General features: G+C 43.9%; 1 protein-coding gene across 2 annotated transcripts; it reads right to left on the bottom strand.

The window, feature by feature from the left end:
* Nucleotides 1–286: 286 nt before the first annotated feature.
* On the bottom strand, nt 287–23,964 carry DYNC1LI2 (dynein cytoplasmic 1 light intermediate chain 2). 2 transcript variants are annotated; one of them, XM_059151823.1, is made up of 13 exons: nt 23,649–23,961; nt 23,399–23,472; nt 21,209–21,325; nt 17,816–18,046; nt 12,259–12,428; nt 11,135–11,228; nt 10,018–10,153; nt 7,735–7,846; nt 7,074–7,133; nt 6,231–6,272; nt 5,678–5,795; nt 4,617–4,733; nt 287–3,261 (listed from the first exon to the last, which is right to left on the bottom strand). In XM_059151823.1, exons 1-13 carry the CDS (start codon nt 23,753–23,755, stop codon nt 3,161–3,163), a joined length of 1,479 nt encoding a protein of 492 aa, XP_059007806.1. In that variant the 5' UTR covers nt 23,756–23,961; the 3' UTR covers nt 287–3,160. The 2 variants fall into 2 exon arrangements, with proteins under 2 accessions (XP_059007806.1, XP_059007807.1); XM_059151824.1 differs by lacking the exon at nt 6,231–6,272 and having other exon boundaries at nt 23,649–23,964.
* Nucleotides 23,965–26,102: the final 2,138 nt, after the last annotated feature.

Genomic DNA, 26,102 nt, shown 5'->3' with positions numbered 1-26,102 from the left:
AAATTAGTTTAAGTAAAAGTAGCCCAATTCAATTGATAAAAAAGTTATCTAAGAGGCAAGAAAATATGTTGGATAACTCACAAACCCTCCTGTACTGTACCCAGCTTAGAACTCCACATACTTCAAAATATGGCTTCAAGATGTTTCTTCTTTAACAGAATTTCTGTTCAGTTTTAGTGAAAGAGGTATACATTTTTTGCTACATGGTAGACAGGCCATATGATTAGCAGACAATTCAACTTTTATCTCCAGTGAGATGATTTACCATAAAGAAAGCCACCAAAAGTTGTAAGCAGTCTGGATTCGTGTTTATTGAAGCCAGTAATTAGAGACATCTTCTCTTCCAGCACTAGAAAGCAAGGTTCCACATGACTGCATAACTGCATCCGGCTAGAGCCACACCCCTGGACTAAGGCTGGTGGGGGAATAATCTGCAGTCCTAATTTTAAGTTAAAAACACCAATAAACTTAGTATAGAGATGACAGTGAACTTTCACTTACAGCATCAACATTGTTAAGGTCATGATGTACAGAGCAGTCACTTTCAACTTTGTTAAACTAATAAAAAACAACAAAGTCTTCAGTTTAAATAGTGATTTTAAAATGCCAATCCAAAAAAAAAAAAAAAAAAAAAAGTGCAAACAAAATTAAATAATTCTAGCAGCATACCCGTTGCATTTTTAGGAAAGACCAATTCATGGCCCTTATGGCCACATCTTCAAGGTTGGGCTTATTTCTTTGATTTTTCCATTTTAAAGACAAACAGCAGATGTAACCACTATAATATATATAAATAGTCATAAAATTGTCTTTAACAGTCTACCATACAAGTGTATTCTGCAAATAAAATGAGTTTTACTTTAAAAAGTAAAGGCTGTTTACTGTTCGGCCTTTGGTTCCACTGCTTGAAAACCCCGAAATAACAAAAAATATCTCCCCACCTCCCCCCCAAAAGAACCCTGCAGCTCCCCAAAGTTGGTAGACTTTGGCAACCACTGAGCACATGAAATTACACGCACCAGTGTCTTGTTACTAGGAGCATCCACTTGTCATGAGAAACTAAAAGTGATCTCCAAGAAACCTTCCCTCACAGGACAGGTGTCTTAGCATTTCATCATTTTATATTGACACAAAAGTGCTTTTCAGTTTAAATGACAAAAAAAAATTTTTTTAAAGAAAATTTTGCATTACAATTTGAAATCATATTGTATGCCCTGAGGGCATGTGCCTTTCCAATAATTCTTTCTTGTTTCTGAGGTCACTCATTTGCCCCCACCCCCACCCCAGCTGCTGTGGAGAGAGGGGTTCAGGGACCCATCATCAGTGCGGCCACAGCTGTATTTACTGGTCACTACACCACAGCTATCCTTATACAGTCAGTTTACCGTCATTATCTGGACAATCTAGTAATTGGAAGCCACAATACATTTAAAAACAAAAACTGAATTTAAAAAGGGGTGAAAAAGTGTATTTTTAACAATAAAACTGGCACAAGGAACATGTTTCTGTTTGTCGGAAAGGCAACTAAATACTCAGCTTTCTCCTTAACAGTGTTCAGACCTTTACAAAAAAAGCAATTCAAGACAGTCTTAGAGTCTTTTCTTGTTATATAACACAGGATATTAAGTTATGCCCAGTACTACATTAGTGGTCAGTCAAATGTGGTATGTAAAAGTAATGACATTAGGGAAGTTATGCTCAGACACAGTACAACAAACATTCATATAAAAAAAAGTAAACTCCACATAAGTGAACTGTGGTTTTTTTCCCTTGGTTTGACAACAAATGTTTTACACATTATATTAATGGTAGTGTTTGCATTCAAATGTTCTGTCACGTATAAAATTGAAAGTGCCATTTCAAATCCACAGAAATCATTTCCAGAATGGTGGTATGACATGACGATGTGTATGAAATTTGCCCTAAATGGAAACACTGAAACACTTATTTCCATAAGGGAAAAAAAAAAAAAAGCTACACTTTATGAAAAACACAAACAAGAGAAATGTATCATTTCCATTTTCAATATAAAACATTCACACTTATTTGTCCATCTGATAGCACTAATCAGACCAGAGAGCTAGGACAAGACCCTTTTGCATCAATGGAACTCCATGAAGGTTTCCACAGACCGTAAGGCAGGGATTGGTGCAAGCCAATTCAGAGTGCAATTACATTACAAACCTCCCTCAAACTTTGTGTAGCACATTGCATTATGGTAAAATGAGAGGTTGGTTACCCATTCTCTATTAGTAGGCCAGCCTGTGGTAGTATAAAAAAATTATTTTAATTTAAAAAACAAAGCAGGAGCTATTTAGAAAACAATTCAAAGTAAACTAATTTTGTAACTGCTGACTTTAAACACACCCCACAGTGACTGTCTGACTGCCCTGATGCAAACCCGTGGAGCCCAGCACGTCCCACAAGACATGGCCTGGGCCACACACGTGACTGTGAGGCAGCCTCCATCTTCCCCACCCGTGTCAACTCCACCTGACTCAGGCACCCCCACACTCTACACATCTGTTGTAAGTTAAAGATGCATTCAGAACAAGTCTAATTCCCATTTTTCTTAGTGTTTAGTCTGGAAATGTTTCTGATTTTAAGCCTTAAAAATGATTACTCGACTTTCTACTGACCACACAGTATTTACTCACACTGCTCATCTCTGCCTTCCTCATCTCCTTCAACATTCGGCTTCCCCACCATCACTTCTCTCATTCCTCCTTTCAGCCTTTCTCTTTCCTGGACTTGCTGCTACTTAATCTGCTTCCCAAGAACAAGTGAATTTGCTAACACGCAACTGGTCAGACTAAGCACCCTCTGATCAATGATTTCCTGGTCTCATTTGCTCCACCCTGAAAGAAAGCAGGCCTTCTTCCTCTCATCTACCTTCCCTTCCACAAGAAGCCCAGCTGCACTTGCTTCCCACGGGAGAGCCGCATGCCTGAGAGTCCAAGGGTTATCCTTAACAAAGGGGTCTGACACGTAACCTTCCTAAATGTGCATTTCACTCGGACGAGTCAATGAAGTATTTTTTAAGTTCATCTCCCCTGCCCCAAAAAACTGATAGCATGTGCCATATCAGAAAAATCCTTGTCTTAGCAGATCAATATACATAGTTATTTGGTCATTTTACATATGCACTTTTTAAGGAGGATCAGGCTTCATTTTCTGTTGAAGAGTTTGTTACCATGGAGTCTGGTTTTCGAGTCATTCTATCCAGTTCTTCCTGAACATTTGTCAACACAGTCTTTTGTCCTTAAAAAAAAAAAAAAAGTCAGCAGTGACGGGGGAAATTATTTTCCTAAAAGGAACATTTAAAATTACAGACTTCTGTAATCATTTGTGGCGATACCAACCTCAGTAAGAATAAAACCAAGTCTTTTTTCAGTGCAATGATTATAAGGAGATCCGCTAATTCAACCCTTCTCAATTCCAAACATCACAGGTCTGAGTTCCCCTGGATACATAACTGCCCCCTGCCTAGGGATGCCTTTGTGCCAAATATAAGGGCCTTTCTGAAAACACTCTTACTACCCAACTCCAACCCCATGCACTGTCATCACCTCCTTCTTAGAGGCGGTATGTGAGTTTCTGGTATACCAAAAACTACTTTCTGTGCCTCAGAACAGGTGTTTAGGTTTTGTTTTTAATTACAACACTCTAACTCACACGGGTAGTCTGGAAACACCATGTTTCAGTAAGAATATAAGACTAAAGCCAGACATTTCAATACTGCACAAAGTCGGTCCTCATATTCTTTTGTTATCAAATGCTAACTGAGGCCTGGAAATGACCCTTATCTCCTATCAGGGGATACCAGCCTGCAGCCTGGGCTACCAGACCCAACTGAGATTAAGAACCGAGGAGTCCCTGAAGGTCTGGCTGACCTAAGCATGGAGTGATCTCCTGTGGACCTCCTCTCATCTGAAAACACCAATTAGGGAAAATACTGTATTAACATTTCTTATGGTCAACGGAAAAGTAAAAGCAAAAACCTTATGGTCTCAAGCTTCCTGGCAAAGTGGGTAATTCTCAAGGAACTTGGCTCTTCTGTTTCAGAGGCCTCCAAGACAAAGACTTGCCCTACGGCCCACAAGGAAGGACAGGAGGGTGGGCTGCCACAGACAGGAGTATGTGTGACAAGTGGGGAGCTTCATGGAGGAGGAAGGGACGACCCTCCAGGGAGACAGGGAGGGGTCACAGGCTCCAGCTCATGGCAAGACTAGGCACAGTGAACAAAAATCTTTATAAAGCATCATAGAATACTAAATATCATAAATAAAATATCCTCCCATGACCTCCCATGAATAGCTTGGACACCAGTCACATGTACAGTTTAGAATGTACCTCAATTCACCCAACAGTCAGTTCCTGAGAACCCAATGTACATAAATTCTACCCTAAGTGTGCCAAGGAAACCTGCAAGCTAGTAAGGTAATCCTACTGTAAAGTGTCCTGCTCCGTTTAAGGTACGGAGGAGTTTACTTGCTTGGCTGCTCAGAACACGGAGGATCTGCATGTCAGGTGAAGGCAGATGCTCCTGTCCACTCGCGCCCCCACCCCCACATCCAGTGCTGGTCAACCAGAGATCTCCAAGGGCCGTCCGGTACCTGACTTCTTAGCTGTGCTCTGCACACCACTAGCACCAGGACTGCCAGGAGAACCTGTTTTTTTACTCAGCAGGCTGTTGAAGAAGCTGGCCAACACACCTTCACTTGCGGCATTATCTATGGAAACATTAAGAAAAAGAGCATCACGCCATTGGACGACCCAACACCACCACAAAACTAGTTTTCAGCTTGGAATTATCCATTTGTGGCTATCATCTTCCCTATACACTAAGCACATTCATTCACTCTCACTCCTTATATACAGCCACTGTTAGCGTGATTAAGTGCAAACCTGTTTACATTTTCTATCTGTTTAGGGACATAATATAACTCATGCTCCACCTCATCTCCCCATCTACGAGGCAGTGTTTTTCAAAATTTTATAAGCTCCTTTTTTAAAGATTTTATTTATTTATTTGACAGAGAGAGAAATCCCAAGTAGGCAGAGAGGCAGCCAGAGAGAGAGGGAGAAGCAGGCTCTCTGCTGAGTAGAGTCCTGACGCGGGACTCGATCCCACCACCCTGAGATCATGACCTAAACTGAAGACAGAGGCTTAACCCACTGAGCCACCCAGGTGCCCCAAAAAATGACTTTTTTTTTTTTTTTAAAAGATTTTGCTTATTTATTTGACAGACAGAGATCACAAGCAGGCAGAGAGAGAGAAGAGGAAGCAGGCTCCCTGCTGAGCAGAGAGCCCGATGCGAGGCTCGATCCCAGGACTCTGGGATCGTGACCTGAGCCGAAGGTAGAGGCTTTAACCCACTGAGTCACCTAGATGCCCCCCAAAATGACTTCTTATGTTGTGTTTCTCTCTGAAGGAACCCGCATGGCCTAACTGGGGTCTTAGATGCAGAGGTCACTGATTCCAACAAAGGGACAGACCTTGGTCCCTGTCAACTGTGAGCCCCCTCCCTTTGAGCAAGAAAAAGGGGAAAGCAGCCCCTTCTTGGGAGAAGTGAACAGCCCAGCTGTCGTGAGTGTCCACCTTTGAAACCCAGCCACCGAAGCCCTTCAGGGCTCAGGCCTAAGACTAAGCACTCTCCAGAGACAGGATACATACTTTTGATGTTGGGGTCCGGCTTCTTTACTGATGTGCCTGGGGAGGCGCTAGGTACACTGGCTGGCCCTCCCCGGCCCTGAGTTCTTGGGGAGCCAGAGGGTCCTCTTGCAGGGGATTCCTAAGTCCAAAACCAGCCCAAGTTACACAAAGGCATAAAAATAACAGGAAATAAATATTTCAAAAATGAAGACATTCTCTGCAGGATGTTTTTCAGTCTAGGGAGACAGGTGGCAGGACTGGGAGTTTGTTCCAGCTCAGTCTCTTTCTAGACTTTAGTTTCTCCTTAGAGAAGAGATATCAAGATCAAGGTAATAAAGCCTGCTCCTCTATTTCCCTGAGCTATATGCCTTCATCAGACATTTCCTGAGTCCTTATTATGTTCCTGGCCCTGGGCCTTCAGAGAAACCAAATTCCCTTGAAAATACAAAAACCCACACAAACACAGGCTCTTAGAAATAATGGCATGAAAAAAAAAAAAAAAAGAAATAATGGCATGAAGTTTGAAGACACCTACAACACTGAGCCTTGACCCTGTTTAGTTTAAGGTACTCACAGAGGCTCTCGTAGGCGTGGCTGGCTGCTTGGCAAGGAGTGACTGCAAAGAGAGGGACATATTGGCCATTAACCAAGGCCTGCAGAGTGCACTGAAGAAACACTTCCAGAGCACTCTGCAGAAACACTTACTTTCCAGTGTTCCACTAGAGGGCGCCATGAACAACCAAGCCATAGATTTTATATTATGCATGCAGAAAGTTTAAATTCAGCAATTTGGTATATATTGAAAAAAATAATCCAAGTAACCAGTTCTGGAGCTAAGGAAGCAAGGAGGGCACAGAAGAAGGGACCGGTTGGCAAAAGAACCATCAACACCCCAGCCCGCTGAGCTGCCTGCACCATCAGGTGGACCCGTGAGACGGCTAAGAGACAGGTCTAACAATACTGCTAGTAAAACAGAAAGGTGAGACTGGGTTTCCATTCCAACTTTCAGCTTGGGGAAGTTACTCTCTTCACCTAAAAAATGGATATGTCAGCTCTCCTGCCTTCATGCACAAGGCTGTGTGGAGCAATGTAAAAAAATGGAAGTGAGGTCAAGGCACTTGGTAAACTGTCAATACAGGAGGTATTATGTCAGGAAACCTAGTTTCCAGACAGAAAGGTTACTTAAAATGATACTAAACCTCACACCGCTGAGAATCTGCAAGCAGGCAATGGATCACCTGAGGCAAACAGTCTAACCCCTACTCTGTACCAATGCTAGAAATGGGAGGGAACAAGGAGACCTGGTTACAAGCCCGTTAATGCTGCAAGCTCTTTGTGATGGCCTCAGCCTCACCCCAGGGGGCTGGTATTTCACTCACGAGAAGGTCTCTGCTCTGGCCTCCCGGATTCTTCTTACCTGTTGTTTCATTAGGAACACCTGCTCATCCTCCGCTGCCAACTCTTTGTCATGGACTAGCTGTGAAGTAAAGTGACATACTCATTTGTGGTCACAGGGCAAGAACACCCAAACTACTATCAAAATTCTCAATGAAAGAAGAATCCTGGGCTCGGGTCTCAACATGGGACAATCCTGGGGAGAGTCTCTGCTGCAAATGCACCATTCTGTTTTTCCTAGTCTGGAAACAACTCTGTTCCAAGACCAGCCTTGGCATGTGGCCAACTGACGTATTTAAGTCTGGCAGGTTCTAAACACATCCCCGATCAGGGCCAGGGCCTAACCCTAACCCTGCAGGTCAGAGAAGCACAAGGATCTCCTAACAGTTATCCAGAGGCAGTGGTGGACTGTCAGGACTTAGTGGGAAACTTCAGCCCAACTCCATGTGGGCACTCCATCACTCATGCCCCACCACCTGGAGCCATTCACTTAACACCAGACTTGAGCTGACTTTTTTTTTTTTTTTTTAAAAGGCCCTTGGATTACTTTTTTCTTCTCCTGAAAGTGGTTCAATATGCAAAACATATTTTCCTTATAGGTTTCTTGTCTCACAAAACAAACAAACAAAGAAACCTCCAATAAAACACAAACCCTACATCCCAAAAGTGACTGACATGGGTACCTTTCTCACAGGTGGTTTCACAATAAAATCTTCATATGCATCTTCTGGCTTCACAGTTGTGAAATTTTCATGTAAAATTGCTATTTTCTTTTCATTGTCCCAACCTGCAGGTCTAAAAGCAAGGAAATGGGAATTGATTTGGTTCTCCTGGGACTGTCTCACAGCACTTTAGACTTTAGAGCACATTCCGGGTTAGAGAGGGCTCTCAGATGAGAGCCTTTTCCACAAGATCTGATCTGTAGTTGCTGGGGCTGGCTTGTAGCTTGTGGCAGACAAGTCAACATTTAGTGCCAGCATAACCCATCAGCTTGACATCGCAGGTCCTACTCCAGACTGAGCTCATGGGCCCAATATCCAAGGAGCCAAAATGAGAGCTGATGAACTACACGTGCTGACCCACAGGAAGTGCTCAGAGCTTTCACGCGGCTCCACCCAGAAGAGCAAGGACACAATGGGGCCTTACTCCGACAGTGGAGGATACAAAGAACAGCACAGAGGACAGAGCTCAGGATGAGACTGTTTGTCTTGGGCTTCAGTGCAGAGGAGCTTTTTCTGAGAACTCTTCCGTTTTTTCTTATGGACTGCTTCATTAATGTTCCTGGTGTGGGAAGATACAGAGCAAAGGAGGGCACGAAGGCACCTACACTCACCTGGGCCCCAAAGCAAAGGGACACAAGCAGTCCTTGAGGCTCCTACATGGGTGCTGCCCTGAATGATTTCGCTAAGCAGGATGGCACCCAGGTTCCATTAAGTTACGCTGCAGGAGCTTACATTCCCACCAGGCTCTCCTGGTGCAGCGTTGGTGGTATAGTGGTGGGCATAGCTGCCTTCCACCAGGCTCTCCTGAAAGAGCAACTGCAGAAAGCCCTACACAACATACTTTTGAACTCTACAAGCTGCACAAAATGGCACCTGACTGTTCTTGCAGGACTCCCTTTCCCCACATAACCCCAGCTTCACAGCTCTGTGACCAGACTGCGTTCTCAGCTCCACCCTGACTTGCCAGCTTCCAAACAGCTAAACTCCCAACAAGATCAAAGACACAAAGGGACAAGGTGTGATCAAGATGCCACGAGGACCCAGGCGGCCTTTGGAAGCTGTGAGATGCTTCTCCTCTCCACAACAGCCCCAGTCCCCAATCCATCTTCCTGGGCTTCCTGTTCCTCAGGATCCCAAGTGATTTGGGCACCCACATACAACTCACTGAGCTTGTGTCTTTTTTGCCTTCCTGACTGCTCTGGACAACAATTCTCTAAAATCCATCTTGGGTCTAGCTTCGCCATCCGTAAGCAGACTGAATCGGGCTCTCCCTGAATGTCCAGGAAGCAACCCTATTCAGTCCCCACAGCTCTTGGCTTTCACATCTTCAGCCTTCTCAGAAACTGTCCCTCCTGCCCCTCCACTCCTTCTGGCCTGCTAGGCGCACACACTCAGCCTTCCGCCATCACCCCTCTGCCTTCCCTGCCCCACCCCTGCCCTCTAGTCCTGTGTGCAGGGACAACATCTTGTTAATTTCAGCATCCTTAGCATAGAACCTGGGCATCTAGGAAGTGATCAGTAGTTCCTTAAGAACTGTAATTTCCAAGTCAAGAGAATATTTAAGCTTAAAACACCAATCTACTAGCACAAGTCCTCTCGGAGGCCATATAGCTTCAACATTCACTCATGCATCCAAAATGCTCATCATTCTCCAGGGACAGAAAGATACTAACTGGAGCAAACAGGTATCCAAATCTCTGCCCAAGACCATCAGCCCCAGTAGCTCCTAATATATGAAGTGCTAAAAACCCAGTAAATATTCAGTATAGCTGAAGTCCATGCCAACTAGGTTCACCAGTGAAGGTGCTCGCAATCTTCCCAGCCTATGGCAAAGAAATCAAATACTTCAATAGAAGAGATCAGGCTCCCCAAAGCCCAGTTCCCTACACTTCAACTCCCTCTTCCAGCCAGTATTCTATCAGAGCTGACACCAAGTGGCAAAAATGGCTAGCTTAAGTTTTGGCACCTTGCTCTCAATGAAGAAAGGCAGCACCCCTGGTCTCACTTCACCTACTTCCCTCAGAGTAGAGGCAGAATGGGCAAGTCATCTGGAGAGGAGTTGGGCGTATCTATTCCCTGTGAGGTCCAGCCCAAGCACTTCACCCCAAGGCAGCAGAAAGCTGGCTGTGTACAACAGAAACAGAAGGAACCTCACTTGGAAGGATAAAATGCGAAGGGTAAATGTACTATAAAAAGAAGCATTTAAAACAAAAAAGGATTTGAAATAACCTATATAGAACTCACATAAAAACTGCATCCTTTTCCACAACTAAGGCAGGTGTGATAAAGTGGAAGCCATACGTTTTATGAACAATGTACTTATACAATAAGTCGAGGTTTTTCTCCTCCTTCACTGATGTGTAAATCAATGCTGCTCCATCTAATCAATCTGCTTAAGGAAAACAAATTCATTGCAAAAAGATAATGGCAAATATATGCAAGCATAATCCTCAAAGTACTACTCACAGGTGAATCAGTTTTTGATTAACACAGGATCACTAGAAAGCATTAAAACTTTTTAAAATTAAAGCAGTAATTATAACAGATGAACATGTCAAATGCATAGAGCATGTCAAGGCTGGCAGACCATGCACTTCATTTAACACACAGACTGCTACCTTTTGATCCATCAGGCTGGCCTAAGCAGTCAAGTTAATGGCTCTGAGGTTAGCCCAGAAAAACAACCTCAGCATATCCAAGGTACACAGACTCGTTCCTAGACAGATGTGCACACGGGATCCGATTTATCATTAAGCACATCAAAGACATGGGTGCCTAACATGTAGCAGCACCCTTCACTGAACTGGACAAGATAAAAGGCCCAGAGGAAATGGTAGGGACCTATCCCTCCTCCCCATATTCCAGAGCACGGGTCCATAGCACCAACTGCTATTGTATTTTTATAGAAGTAAGACTCAAAAAGACTGCTGACACACTATCTCTCTCCAAGACAGCACACAACAAACATGGGAAAACCTGTGTGGCATCGAAACCAATATTGTGTTGGGTAATTTACTTTTTCTGCAAAAAAGCAAAGTTTATAAAGATTTCCAAGATATGACAAAAGTAGTTTGGTAGTAAGACTACCCATATCAGCTTTCTTTTTACTATGAAAGCCTTATTCAATGTACAGCAATAAAAAAAAATTGATGAAGGACACAAATTAGCACATCTCAAATTCCGATGCAGTAAAATACAAAATTAGTAAAAAGATGTACATAATTTCGCCATGGCAGAAGACTTGTTCTGAATTCAGGATGTACTTGAGCTTTCTGAAGATGCCCTGTCTGGACAACAGCCTGGCTTGGCACAGAGCGGGGAGTCTGTGCTCTGATGCCCTGACACAGCGTTCCAAGGATACACTGGAGGCAGAACCTCCGTAGGTGTGACTGGATGAAGTCAAAGTGCTCGTCCCTGTAATCATGCTCCTTCTCCAGGACACTCACCGCATCACACTGCAGGGATGGCAGAAAGAGAAAGGAGTCATCTTTTTGCTTCTCTCCCCGCTGAGATGGGAATAGCATCATCTTTAAAGTTTCATAGTTCCAAAAAATAAAGCCATAGCCAAAGGTCTAAGTATTAATTAGACAAGAGTCAAAAACAACTGGGAATTTTTTTCACCCTGGACCACAGTTTCCAGAGCTGTAAAGTGGGGACCGAACAGTCTGATCACCTCAGAGTTGTTCTAAGAATTAAACACAGTCACATGAGGAAGCAGGCCGTGGGACTTGGCTGTGCACTGCACACTCCATAGGACTCCTGTTTCACAGAATATACTGCAAATGGCACACTTTGTGACTGAGAAAAAGTACTTTTGAAACCCAAAATGCTGTGTGTGTTTTAAGTCTATTTATTTATTTAAATAATCTCTACATGCAATGTGGGGCTCAAACTCACAACCTGAAATCAAGAGCCCCAGAGTCTTCCGACTGAGCAAGTGAGGTGTCCAAAAACCCAAAACAACTTTATTTCTCTCTGACTGAACTTTTCATTCAATGATGACTAAAAAGTCATCATTCTATAGGGTAGAAGAAATTGTAACTTTGCATTCCCTTCCTTCTTTTTCTATTGAGTGTTATGTTCCTTTCTGAAAATCATCTAAAATCCAACAGATTTTATGAGACCAAAACCCTATAGAATTCTGCTCTTATTATTATTTTTTACCATCAACTTGGGCTAGACCAACTGGTTCACAGAGCCTTAAGAAAGCTGCTTTTAGTTTTAAGTTTGAATCACTCAATAAAGTAGACAGTGCTTCATGGAGAGATTAACTCAAACTATGAACAAACTGAATCATGTCATGTTTCCAGCAACAACACTAAATGACAATATTCTCCAGCCTGACCTATTCAATGTATCTTAATGAATCCCGAATTAGTACAATTCTCCCTTAGGAAGACACACAAGCTAAGCTCCTTAGTTTCTTTCAGACGGTGACTGTACACTGGCCAAACCCAGCCAGATTTACAACTCCCTGGCACATACCTTTGTGCATACCACCAACACTGGGATTCCCAGGTTATGAGTCAGCATATTGTCACCAAGAGGCAAGGCAACATTTTCTTCATCAGGACCTGACGTCAAAGGTCCTCTTCTCTGTGGGGAACCTTGACAACCTTCTTCAGGCTCAACATAGTCTTGAAAATCTTTCACAACTACAGATGAAAAATGGAAAAGAAAATCACACACAAATAAACACACATACCAGTTTTAGAAAACCAAAAAAGGCAGTAAAAAAAAAAAGCACAAAACATAAAGAGTCATGACACACTTCCCAACTCTGCTCTACTGCGGTATTCGGGATTTGGAGGTAGTGATGCAAAATCCCAATTCTGACACATTCAGTCTGAGCACTGTAACTTCAGAGCAGCAAAGACATACTCCTGGACATCTTGAAATAATAAAAATTAAAAAATTATTCAACTCTTAAATAGGATTTAATTTTTTTACCTACTCTTTTTTAAAATATTTTATTTTTAAGTAATCTCTACACCCAATGTGGGGATCAAAGTCAACCACGACATCAAGAGTTGCATGCTCTACCAACTGAACCAGGCGGGTGCCCCTTAAATAGGTTTTAAAAATTTCTAAGCTCTTAATATCTTCTATTATGAAAAAAAGCCACATTTCTTAATATCTAATATTTTTTTAAAAATGAGACTAGTAAAACCATCTGAATTCCACAAGAACATGCTGTTTCCACTCAGCTGACACATGTCTGCACTAACGAGTGAGGCCGGACTTGGCCAGCCCATCCACATCTCTTCATCACCCTCACTCTTGTGGACTCAGTCTCATCTTTCGAAGATCCTGAGTCACTGTGCAATGCTGAACAACCAGTTCCCGCCTAACACATGAAGGAGTCAGCAGTATAACGTCCACTTCTTGGCACAGGCAGTCACTACTTCAGGCCAAGAGTGCAATCCCACAGGAGCGCCTTCAGGCTGAGAATGGTCCATGGCCCTGATGAAGCTAAGTGAACACAAAGCTCACAGACCACAGCTTTTCATGGGTACTTCAAGGCTTACATCTCAGGCCAGAAAACAAGGATATGATACTTAGAGCTACTTTGAGCTAGAAGAGCAAATATGAAGCTCTATACCCTCTATACCCAATGGGACAAAAGGACCAAAATGCCTTTTAGTCTCATCCACAACATGCTCATTAAAAAAATGCAAATAAATGGATTAAAGAGAACCTAAAGAGAGGTATACATACTACTTTCATCCACAGAACAGGTTTCAAACATTTTTTTAAATATATTTTTTAAAGATTTTATTTATCTATTTGACAGACAAAGATCACAAGTAGGCAGAGAGCCAGGCAGAGAGAGGGGAGGAAGCAGGCTCCTTGCCAAGCAGAGAGGGCTCAATCCCAGGACCCTTGGATCATGACCTGAGCTGAAGGCAGAGGCTTTCACCCACTGAGCCACCCAGATGCCTGTTTCAAACATTTTTTAAGGGAGGCAGAGGCAAAGGGAGATGGAGAGGGAAAGAAGCTTTTAAGATTTTATTGGTCAGAGAGAGAGAGAGCACACATGCATACAAGCAGAAGGAGCAGTGCAGGCAAAGGGAGAAGCAGGCTCCCTGCTGAGCAAGGAGCCTGACTCAAACCCAGGAACCTCGGGGATCATCCCTTCCCTGATCCGAAGGCAACCGCTTAGCCAACTGAGTCACTCAGGTGTCCCACAATTTCTCCTCATTAAGCTCATTCATATAATTTCATTGTCAATATAAACAGTCAAGAGATCTTTACTATATTTCGAAAAAAAGACCATTGAAGGGTTTTCTGACGCACTTAGCATGACTGTTGAAGGATTTTGAAGAAATCAAAGGTTCTCAAATTTTCTCCCTGAAAGCATTTTTTTTTTAGAAGACTGAATTTGGGCACCTGGGTGGCTCAGTGGGTTAAGCCTCTGCCTTCAGCTGAGGTCATGATCTCAGGGTCCTGGGGTCAAGTCCCGAATCGGTCTCTCTGCTCCGCAGGAAGCTTGCTTCCTTTCTCTCTTTGCCTGCCTCTCTGCCTACTTGTGATCTCTCTCCATCAAATAAATAAGTAAAATCTTTAAAAAATTAAACAAACAAATAAATAAAAAGATCGTATTTATTTATTTGACAGAGATCACAAGCAGGCAGAACAGCAGGCAGGGGTGGTGGGGTGGGAAGCAGGCTCCCCGCCGAGCAGAGCCCAATGCGGGGCTTGATTCCAGGATCCCGGGATCATGACCTGAGCTGAAGGTAGAGCCTTTAACCCACTGAGCCACCCAGATGCCCCCCCTGCATTTTAACAAATTTTAACAAATCTTCAGATCAATAGAAAATAAAATGCCTTAAGTCTGGGTAATACCTATGACTGCCCAACATCACATAAGGCACTCAACCAGGAATTCCAAGAGAGTGAGCATGGCAGAGCCTAGAGCAAGTTACAGGTCAGCTAAGTGGCTATGGGAAGTGAGGCAGGGCTAGGGCAGCTCCAATGGTGAGCTCCAGGAAAATCCGACACCCAGTGCCCTGCATGAACTGCTGTATTTTACATATGCCAGGATGTAAAAATAGTTGGGAAGCCCGGGGTTAGACTGACTTAACTATGGCTATCCAGCAACTGTAGGAAACACACATGTTTTTAATAACTCAGCATTCTAGAAAGTTAAGTTCTAGAAGGCAATGTAAGTGTCCATAACATAGAGGTTGGTGAAAAAGGAGGATAAAAACATACTGACCATGTAATTCAGGTACACACATGCCACAGTATTAACAATTTCTCGCCAATGGTGGGATGGCCAGTATTTACAGTCTACCTGGGGGTCCCCCTTTAGCATTTCATGGGAGTGGGAAGGGGAAGGAGATCAGAGTGCTCTACCCTAGCTGTTGCCTCTCTCTCTCTCATCTTTTCCCTCCTACCTCATTGATCACCCACTGGTTCCACAATTCTGAAAACATCCCACAGAGAGCACCTAATCTTTTTTCTCTATTTGATAAGCAAGGGAAGTCCCAGACATAAAGCAGGAAAGACTAACCTACACAAGCACCACCTTCTAGCAGCTCTGGGGTTGTTCTGCCCTCCCCCATCACCGCCAGTCAAACAGATGCCATAGACTCAGGGCTGCTGGGGAACCAAACCTGAAGGAATGGCATGGAGCAGCATTCCACACTCAGCAGACTGGAGACTGGTGTTGGATTGGAACTAGGCTGGGTGCAGCCCTTTACTCGTTCAATACAAAACCTAGAGTCCAACTGATCTGCAAAGCAGGAATCTGATGAGCAAGATGGCTGACTGCTTTATGAAAATGTAACCTAAAGCCAGCACTAACAAAGGCACTCCTTCAACATGCAGCACAAAGGCATGATTACCATCCAAACATCTCAGAGGAAGGGCGGTGAAAACAACAGAGGCCTTCAGAAGGATAAGCAGAGTCAGGAGGCATGGATGTGGTTCCAGTAATCGCTAGTTGCCAGCCTGTGTCCTCTCTTCCCTTCTTCCTTATAACCAAACCCAACCTTGAAACACCAGAACATATGGCCATTCAGAACTACATTTCCCAGCCTCCTTAGGAAGACGATAGACACGCACCCTTCAGCCCCTTTTTCCTCTTCCTCCATGTGCTGTCTGGAACACGGATGTGAAGGCTACAGCTCTAGTTGTCCAGAGGAAGAGAACCACACCCTAGAGATGACAAAGCAATAAGGAGAAGGAGCCAGCATCTCTGACCTGCGTCCCCAGAGCTGCTTTCCAGGCCGCAACTGCTTACCTCTGGATTTCATTTATAGGACAGAGAAATCAACTTGTCTTGTTTAAACCCCTGTTATTGGGCGCCTGGGTGGCTCAGTGGGTTGAGCCGCTGCCTTCGGCTCAGGTCATGATCTCAGGGTCCTGGGATCAAGTCCCGCATCGGGCTCTCTGCTCAGCAGGAAGCCTGCTTCCTCCTCTCTCTCTGCCTGCCTCTCTGCCTACTTGTGATCTCTCTCTGTCGAATAAATAAATAAAATCTTAAATTAAAAAAAAAAAATAAATAAACCCCTGTTATTTTGGGTTTTATGTCACAAGCAGCTGAAACTAATCCTAAGTGACAGACATCAATGACTAAGCACAAAATAAATTTAATAGTTCATGGGGCTACAAGCTCCCAGGAGCAGGCATCTTGTCTGCTGTGTGCATCTCTGCTGCCTAGAATAGACCCAGCACAAGACAAGACACTTTTCCTATCTGGAAAAGAACAATATGCTTGGCTTGAGTTTACTTTTTTGTTTCAAAAGTATTCACAAGGTTGTAACACTAAGAAAACAGACTCAGAGACTGAAATCTTCAGGGTATTAACCCATTAATCTGGTAAGATGCTAAAAGGGCAGTGAAAGACAAAGAGCTCTTCAGCCTCAGAACTATTCTAAGAAGTTGTCTTTAAGGTCTCTATTCCAGGGGAAAAAGAGGTATTATCTAGAAAGGTCAGTGGTTGAAGACAGATGAGCTAAGTTGCGTGCGTAACAACTGCTGTAGAACACATGCGGGTGACCTAGGAAACACACATGCATACAGCAAACCAAAGATTTAGATGTTAAACTCCCATTTTAGCTAGTGTGGGACAAGAACAAGGGGAATTCATGATAGGAAGACACACAGCCAGAGAACTGATTTAGAAAGCACATCAAAATTTCTGAACCCTTCCGCCAGTAAGTGTGAAGATCCTGTGTGCCATGCTCTAGAAGCCCTTATTAATTCACTAAAGGGAATGATGTCATCCTGTGGCAAAGAGCCAGGCTGAGCCCAGACTGCCCTGGCCAAGACTACTGCTGCTGCACACGGCCACAGCCCCAGCCCCTGCCCCTCCCATTTCCCTGGCAAGTGGACAGAAGCTGATGTAAGTGCACAGAATCAAGGGAAAGGAAAAATAAGCTTCTGAATCACAGTAAGGAAAAACAAAACAAAACAAAACAAACTTCATTTAATTTGAAAGTTCCCTATTGTCAAAAGGACTTGGGTGTCTTAGTCTCAAAATAGCCTTTCATTTTAATGACAAAAAAATGACCTTCCTATTTCTAACTAAGATCATACTTGCTGAATCTCAAGATGAACTAAGGTAAAAGCTGAAAGATTTGTCTTTTGTAGGGCTTCCTTTAAGCCTGACAGTGAGAGTCCATGGGGCCTCAATGGAATCCCAGGGCAATGGACTCAAGCTGCAGATCCCACGTTAAGTCTCCACAGCCACTGATGCTAACTCAGCAGCCAGAGTAACAGATAAATGAAAAGACCCACAGAACTGACTCAAATTTGAGAGGCAAGGAAAGAACCCTTATTTTAAAAGAGAACCAATGAAGAACAAGGAATATGGATTTGTTCTTTCTTCAACTGTGATGCTTGAGAATAAGACTACTTTAAATACTTTTTGACTACTGAATGTACAAAAGCAATTCTGAAATAAATGGCGCTAACAAAACCACATACTCCATAACCGAAGCTTTGTAACCTCTTGACACTGAAAAGGAAGGTGGCTTGAACCACCCATAGACACTAGTTAATTTTCCAATTACGAAAATCCTATTGTACTTACACTTCCGTTCCAGTTCCCTCATTTCTTCTGGTGGAATTTTCATTTTATCAATGTGCTCACGTAAAACACTAGCCCATTTCTGTAGAGATTCCATCACGGTCCAAGGCCTAGACATGTCTGCGACAAAAATGACCAAGGTCTCCGGCAAGGATTCAGCGGAAACTGCAAACTTCAGCAAGCCTTTGTGGTATAGGTCTCCATCCAGAATCCACACATTGCAGCGTGTGTGATCTGAAAAAAGTAGGTAAAGTTAAGTTATTACCTGACAAAAACCATCAGCACAGCTGGAAAAAACCCACATTAAGAACTTGAGGAGCACCTGGGTGGTTCAGTCAGTTAAGCAATTGCCTGAGGTCATGATCTTGGGGTCCTGGGATTGAGCCCTGCATCAGTGCATCATGCTCCCAGCTTAGTGGGGTCTGCTTTTTTCTCTCCCTCTACTCTCCCCCTGCTCTGCTGCTTGTGTGTGCTGTCAAATAAATAAATAAAATCTTGAAAAAGAAAAAAAAAAAAAAAAACTTGAAGGTGACAGCCACAGAATTCCAGACAAAACCAAAAAGAAATCTTTTTTTTTTTTTTTTTTAAGATTTTATTTATTCATTTGAGAGAGAAAGATCCCAAGTAGGCAGAGAGGCAGGCAAAGAGAGAAGCAGGCCCCCCACGGAGAAGAGAGCCCGATGCTGGGACCCTGGGATTATGACCCGAGCCGAAGGCAGAGGCTTTAACCCACTGAGCCACCCAGGCGCCCTCCAAAAAGAAATCCTAATTGGAAAACAGCCCAAGTGCTCAGTGAGCAGTAACCCTTGGTCAAGAGGCCTGTTGAACTATCTACACTTTAAAAATTTTTTAACTACAATAATATGTTATATCCACATCTAAAGAGATTCCAGCAATGTCTGAGGAATAAAGAGTGAAGGGCATTTTAGCTCTCAATAAGAATCAAAAGATACATATAAAAGCAAAAATGTTCATTGGTCAACTGCACCACAGTCTACGTAATCCATTCTCAGCTATCAGCAAATCTATGGAGCAGTAAGCTGTGCCGAACAGCCTGCGGTTAAACAAGCTCTTCTTGTCATGCACACTAAACAGGGAGTTCACATACTACAAACGGTGCCAAAGAGACAGGATCTTTGTGTTTAAATGCCAAGATAAAATTATTACATATAAAAACTGAGGTATGAATTATTGGATGCCTGGTGATATTAAGGAATTAGTTATTTTTGGTATAAGAAGAATATAGCTATGTTTTTAAAAATCCTCATCTTTTAGGGGCATCTGGGTGGCTCAGTCCGTTAAGCTTCTGCCTTTGGCTCAGGTCATGATCCCAGGGTCCCTGCTTGTGCTCTCACATTCTCTCTCTCTCTCTCAAATGAATAAAAAAATCTAAAAAAAAAAAAAAAAGTCCCTATTTTTACCATACATATGGAAGTATTTATAAACAAAATGATACAATGTCTAAAATTTGCTTCAACATAATCCAGTGTGGAGTGAAAGGAGAAGCAAGTTAGAGTATAGTTGAAATAAAATTGCTACAGAACTGTTTAAGGTAACTGTTCAAGGCAAATAACACATACACTGGGTTTCATGATCCTAAGTCTATGTTGTACCTATTTTTAAAGGTTTTTCCATAATAAAAAGTTAAACATACACACAAATGTGCAACTACTGATATTTAATGAAGAACATGATTCCAAAATTATACCTGGATGATCAAACCACAGAAGATAAGTCTCCATAATGATAACCTATTTTAAAAAGTTTTTAGGTATCATTTTTGAGAAATATTTTTTCAGAAACGTGCCTTGAGTGAGAACTCCTACAACCAGTATCATTTCACTATTTTCTTTCCCAACAAACTCCAAAATACATTCTAAAAACCCATGTTCTGTTAGCTATCCTTTTTTGTGTTAACTGATTCATTAAAACAAATGCTGTTCAAAATGTTATATTCATGACTATTTCAACAGTATAAGCTATCTACATCTAACTAAACTTTCAAAATTCTAATAAATTTTAGACAGTGGTTTTGGTTTGGGTTCTGTGGATGTCTTCAAAGATACTGCTCTGTACCTGAAGCCCACTGATTTTAATGTCTACCCCTCACCAGGCATGGTTCCTTTCTTTAGCTTCTCTTCCCACTGCCCACTACACATAATCACTCACTTACATGGAGATCATACACACCACATGTGATGTTAAACGAATGCCCAGAACCCTGGAGGCAGTGGTTCTCTGACACATCATGTCCCATCACAAACTAGGGATAAGCCAGAGACCATTTTCTCTACCTGTATGATGGTCTGCAAAAATGTATTATTTATAACCCACTCACATCAAACAATAAAAAAGACTATTGCTGAAAGATGTATAACTAACCACTGGTAAGGGCAACTCCTCCAATCAAAAAAAAGACCTGCAAGTAGGTGGCCTAAAAATGCCAGAGACCAGTAAATTCTTAAGGCAACCTTAAAGAATCTGAAATAAATGTTAATGGGTTCTTCAACTCAAAGGCAAGTGAATATTGGTTAATCTGATGCTTTGGTATGATATATATTTATATCATCTTGATATAATTAGCATTTCTACATAAGAAATTAGCATTTCTACATTGCCACAAAGACTCAGAAAAATGCTACTATGAACATCTATTAAGCTGTTATTCTCTGAATCATACCAATTTCAAATTCTCCAGTAGGACATGGTAAAGTAAGTGTGCCCAAATCAGTCTGCCAAGCATTTCTCTCATAGAAACGTCCAAAGCATTTATGCTTTTATTTTTCCCAAAGCTTTTAAGAATATCTTTTTTACTACCCTTATGTGCATTTGAAACTTTACCTTCAATATCTCCTTTTAATTGGGGGCTACCCGGAACAATAGTTAATGGTCCCAATTCCAAATTTTTATTAACATACTCTAAAAAGGAAAAGTGGGTAGGGGTGCCTGGCCATCTCAATCGGAAGAGCATGAGACTCTTTTTTTTTTTTTTTTTTTTAAGATTTTATTTATTTATTTGATAGAGATCACAAGTAGGCAGAGAGAGAGAGAGGAGGAAGCAGGCTCCCTTCTGAGCAGAGAACCCAATGTGGGGCTCGATCCCAGGACCCTGGGATCATGACCTGAGCTGAAGGCAGAGGCTTTAACCCACTAAGCCACCCAGGCACCCGGAGCATGAGACTCTTAATCTTGGGGCTGTGAATTTGATGGTGGCAGAGATTATTTAAAGAAATAAACTTAAAAAAAAAAAAAGACATATGTTTCATCTGTTCACCTGTGACTAACTCTCTTAGAACTAAACAGAAAACTGAGACTGACCAGACACATTACAGGAGCCACAACCATGGAGTCTGAGTCATGCATAAGCCCCTTAACACAGATCAACATTTCACTTACCATCTCGGTCCTCATCATGGACGCTGAGGTAGAGATACTCTAGGCCTCTTCCTTTTTTGCCATGCTCAGCTCCTTGAAGTTTAGTCATGAGGGTTGTTTTCCCAGAGCCATCTTCACCTACAAATGATATACATAAGAAGGCAAAGTGTGCCATTTATTCTAGGCAAGGATGGGAAGTCTTGACACTTACACAAGTGACAACTGAGAATTTCACACAAAGCCTGCTGCTGAGGTCTCACCTGCATTCATCATAAACAGAGCAGGCTTTGCTTTAAGAGTGGCTGAGGAGGATGGTGATAAAGGTGGCAAATTCTAAGATCTAAAATGACATTCTACTGCAGTCATCCTTATTTCACAGTCATTCCTTTATTACATGGAATAAGGCAGCCCCTCTCTACAATTTGTAAGACATGCAGTGCTCGCTTCAGCAGCACATATACAATTTATAAGACACACATTTGAAGAAGTGAAAGTAAAGGTGGAGTCAGTTTCTCACAAAATAAACTTTTACTATAAGAAAAGCAAGAAATCTTCAAAATAAAATATAGTTAACCTTAAAGCCCAGGAACTTTGAACTAGAAAAAAAAGTCTGATCCTGCCTCATCATCATGAAGAATAGAAGCTATTATTCACTTCTGATTTTAGTACCTCTCTTTCATAAGCCATCCTGAAGGCCAGGAAACCGGTGAAAATAATTACAGACCTAAGCAGAACTCATGGGCAGAGTCTCAGTAATTATCAAGCACCTCCTCATTCCCCTCCCACCAACTAACAACCACCCCCACCCCCGAAAAAGAAACCTTAAACATTAAAACAAACCACCACCCAGAAACATTACTAAGCACCCCTGGGATTTAATAATATGGAATTACAGGACATGAGAATGGAGAGGCATTCCACAGATCAAAGGCCTCCTTCTCCATCCCCCATGCCACTACCCCATTCAGATACTCCACATTCCATCTGGGCCATGGTGAACACTTGACAGCCTGACATCAGTACCTGCTCATTTTTGCCACCAGCAACTCTGCTCCCAGAATTCCCTTTCTAAAGCACAGATCTGGTGACCTCGATGCTGCATTTAATGAAGATCTCTGAAGGTCCTCTATTACCTTCTGTAGTAACCATCACCTAAAAACCATAAGCTTCTCTCAAACACACTGAGAAAGCCACCCTAACAGTGATCGCCAGGAGGATGAGGATGGAGGAGAAACAAAAGACCCTTGAAAGTCAGAGGCCTCCAGTAAAAAGCATCAACTCTTCAGTCTTCCAAATCTGTCCCAACTTACTTCATCCATCACCTTCCACAAGGAGCTTCTGGCAGCTTTCAACCCCCTACACCCTCCTGTCACCTCTGTGTTCCTGCAAACACTAACCCTCTGTGCCCCTGCATGTTGACATCCTTCAAAACACCTGACCCCAAAACATCAAACAATGTGATGCTCCCGCAATAATCTTGCTATGCCAATATGGTGTAGCACAATTACCAACATGTTAGTCTCTCATTAACCCGAGGTTCTCATGCAAAGTCTGAAGGATGTCTGTGCTGCTCCGTGCCCAGCCTACAGGAACCACTCAATCAATGGGTTCTCTGGATGAATGAACCTGACCAAACCCCCTCACTTGTAGAAGGAACGGAGACCAGACACACTAACAGACGTGACCCAGGTAACCCAGTAGTAAGGGCTGGAATAATGCAGCGAAGTCCCTAGTAAGGACTCCAAGACCTACTGTCGTCCAACTGTCCACACTACTCATGAAGATAAAGGAGTGCCCCGGTATCATCTCTAGCCCTGACCCCAAGTCACCTCGTTCCCCCACCCCCTTCCCCGAACCTTCTCATATTCTCTCCCCCGTCCCTACACCAGCAATTTGGTGAACTTCGAGGCTATGAAGGCAGGAAATCAGAGGCATTTAAAGCAAGGTTGATGTTGCTGCAAGTGACTAAGGAATGTGCCGGCAACTCCATGCTAGCATCACTCGACTCTCCAAAAGAGATATCCCAAGCTCAGGCAAGTGGACTTGGCCACGCTCCGGCTGTGCAGCCAGGATCTCCAGCCCTCCCGGGCAAGGCAGGCCGCGCGGGCAGACGGGAGGTGAGAAAAAGGCTGGGACCTGTGAGAGGGGCGCCCACCTCGCCCACCTCGCCCACCCCAGCTTCCCGGGCAACGCCCCGCCTCCGGCGCTCACCAAAGACCAGGATGTTCTTGCCGGACGGCAGCTTGGACCTAGCGCGGGTGGACACCTCGCTCAGGATCGAGGACCTGTGGGGACAACAGCGGAGCGGTCAGCCCCGGGGCTAGACTGGACCCGACTGGACCTGCTCTGCCCGCGACGGCCCGTCAGACTGTCCGATGGTCCAGCCCAGTCCGGCCGGCTCCCCGCCCGGCCGCGCCCTCCCCGGCCCAGCCAGCTCAGCTCGGCCGCCTCGCGGTCTTACCATAGGCTCTGGCCCTCTTCCTCCTCACTGGTTAGGTCGCCGGCGGCCGCCACCGCGGGCCCGTTCGGGCCCAGCAGCAGCTTCTTCTCCACCCCCACCGGCGCCATCTTGCCAACTGCAGCCACAAAGAGGGCCCTCCCCCGGGCCCGCCGAGGACCCGCGAGGACCCTGGCCGGGCCGCCCGCCGCCCGCCCCGCGCCACACCTCACGCCACCTGCCCTGCAGGGTCCACGCCGCCCACCGCGCCCCGTCGGGCCCACGATGTCCGCAAGCTCCCACAAGACTGTGAGACCGCGGCCGTGGGGGAAGGTGGGCGGCGGTCAGGCGGCCGCCGGGACAGCCATGCGCAGAGAGGCGACGGCGGCTGCAGGGGGAGCCGCCCGGACGGCGGGAGCGCGGGCGGCCTCTGCTGGCCAAGGGGCGCAGCGACATCCTGCCTGGTGCAATCGCCCAGCAGGGCTCTCGAGGTGCGCCGTCGGGGGTCAGGAAGCCAAGTGGGCTGGCGCGAAAAGCTCAGGCTTTGGAGTGAGACCAATGCACGACAGCGCCATTTATCTGGCGCTTACCTGTGCCACAGTCACACATTATCTCACTGAATCGTATCTAACCCTTGCACAGATGAGGAACCTGAAGCTTGGAAAACTTAAGAAACCTGCCCAAGGACCGCAATGCCCCAAGACAGCATCCCAATACTTCAATCTTACGCACTGAGATTAAACTATTATATCATGAACTTTGCCCAGTTCTCACCAAGCCCCGGATTGAAAGATGGACCTTAAGCTAGACGCTCAACTCCTCATAAATATCCTTTCAACTCCTCTTTCCTTGACCCTATTAAAACTGCGAGATAGTGATCTTTTCCACAGTAAACAATACACTTGTTACTAAGGGTTTTTTTTTTTAAGATTTTATTTATTTATTGGACAGACAGAGATTACAAGTAGGCAGAGAGGCAGGCAGAGAGAGGAGGAAGCAGGCTCCACGCTGGGCAGAGAGCCCGGGGCGTGGGGCTGAATCCCAGGACTCTGGAATCATGACCTGAGCCGAAGGCAGAGGCTTTAACCCACTGAGCCACCCGGGCGCCCCACGGATTTTTTTTTTTTTTAATTGTATTTCCAGGGAGCTAGCATTTCACACCAGAAACAGGCGGCTTTAATCTCCTTTCTCGGGAGGGAGGAGGAACGAAAAAGATGTGAAAGGATAAAGGTCAAGAAGCAACAAGGGGAAGTATGGAAGTAATGGGAAAAAACTAGGACATTTCACCTATGGAGTTTAACGTTACGTGTGGCCTCTGAGGGCTCTTTGCTGTCCTCAAACAGCTCACTTTATAAGGCATTTCTAAATATCACAAGGAAGTGGGATATGGCAGAAAAGCAACCACCTACATCAGTTTCAAAATGAGTAGAATTCTGATCCGGCTCTGCCAAATGTTGGCAGCAAGAGTTATAGGATCCGACAAATGGGCATAGCATCTGCCAACCTGAATGTAAGGTTCAAACAAGACAATGAGAGTGAAAACCCATTAAGAGTTTCACCCTTGGAAGTCTGAAAGTCATAATGTCTGAATTTTCACAGGATAGAAGATGGAGTTTAAAACTACAGGCCAGTGAACTTCATCAACCCTAAGTAAGATTCTCTAATGTGCCAGTTGGAAAAGGAAAAGATAGGACCAGATTAACAGTCTTTTTTCTTTTTTGCAGGAATACCAGGTAGGAGGATGCTGCAGACATAGCAAATGTAGTTTTCAACAGGGCACCTGAAAATTCACATCACAGATAAGAAAGTGAAAAATGCAAGCTGAATGATAACATTGAGGGAGGTTAAAGACAAGGCCCAGAGCAGGTGGATGAGCAGGAACAACCAGAGGCTGCTAGGAGCCTGCCCAACCTCTCATCCTGGCCCAGCCAACTCAAGCTACCATTGGTGAGAATGCGGCAGCACACTCAAGCTGTGGATGACCTGAAGCAGGAAGGGGTGCCCAATATACTGGATGACAGACTGGGTACGATTAAATCTAGGAAGATCAAATTTAAGAGACTACTAAAGTTCTGTAGTACAGTTAAAAATAAATGCATAAGAACAAAATAGAAATTAATTAAAATTACAATCTGTAAATCTTTTTTTTTTTTTTTAAGATTTTATGCATTTGACAGAGAGAGGCGACACAGCGAGAGAGGGAATACAAGCAGAGGGAATGGGAGAGGGAGAAGTAGGCTCGCTGCCAAGCAGGGAGCTTGATGTGGGGCTCAATCCCAGGATTGATCCCTGGGATCATGACCTGAGCCAAAGGCAGACACTTAAGGACTGAGACACCCAAGCAGCCCATAATCTGTAAATCTTAAACTATATTAACTAGAGTCTGAGACTTGGTCATGTAGAAAACCAAGAAGTATCTTAGGTGAGGTCCATAAAACCTCATTGGGCCCCTCAAAGTTGATCCCTTTTTCTGGCAGT

Source organism: Mustela lutreola, chromosome 16, assembly GCF_030435805.1.
Source record: "Mustela lutreola isolate mMusLut2 chromosome 16, mMusLut2.pri, whole genome shotgun sequence".
Classification (NCBI taxonomy): domain Eukaryota; kingdom Metazoa; phylum Chordata; class Mammalia; order Carnivora; family Mustelidae; genus Mustela; species Mustela lutreola.
Note: the sequence above shows the minus strand (reverse complement) of the source record. Positions and strands in the feature narration are given on the sequence as shown.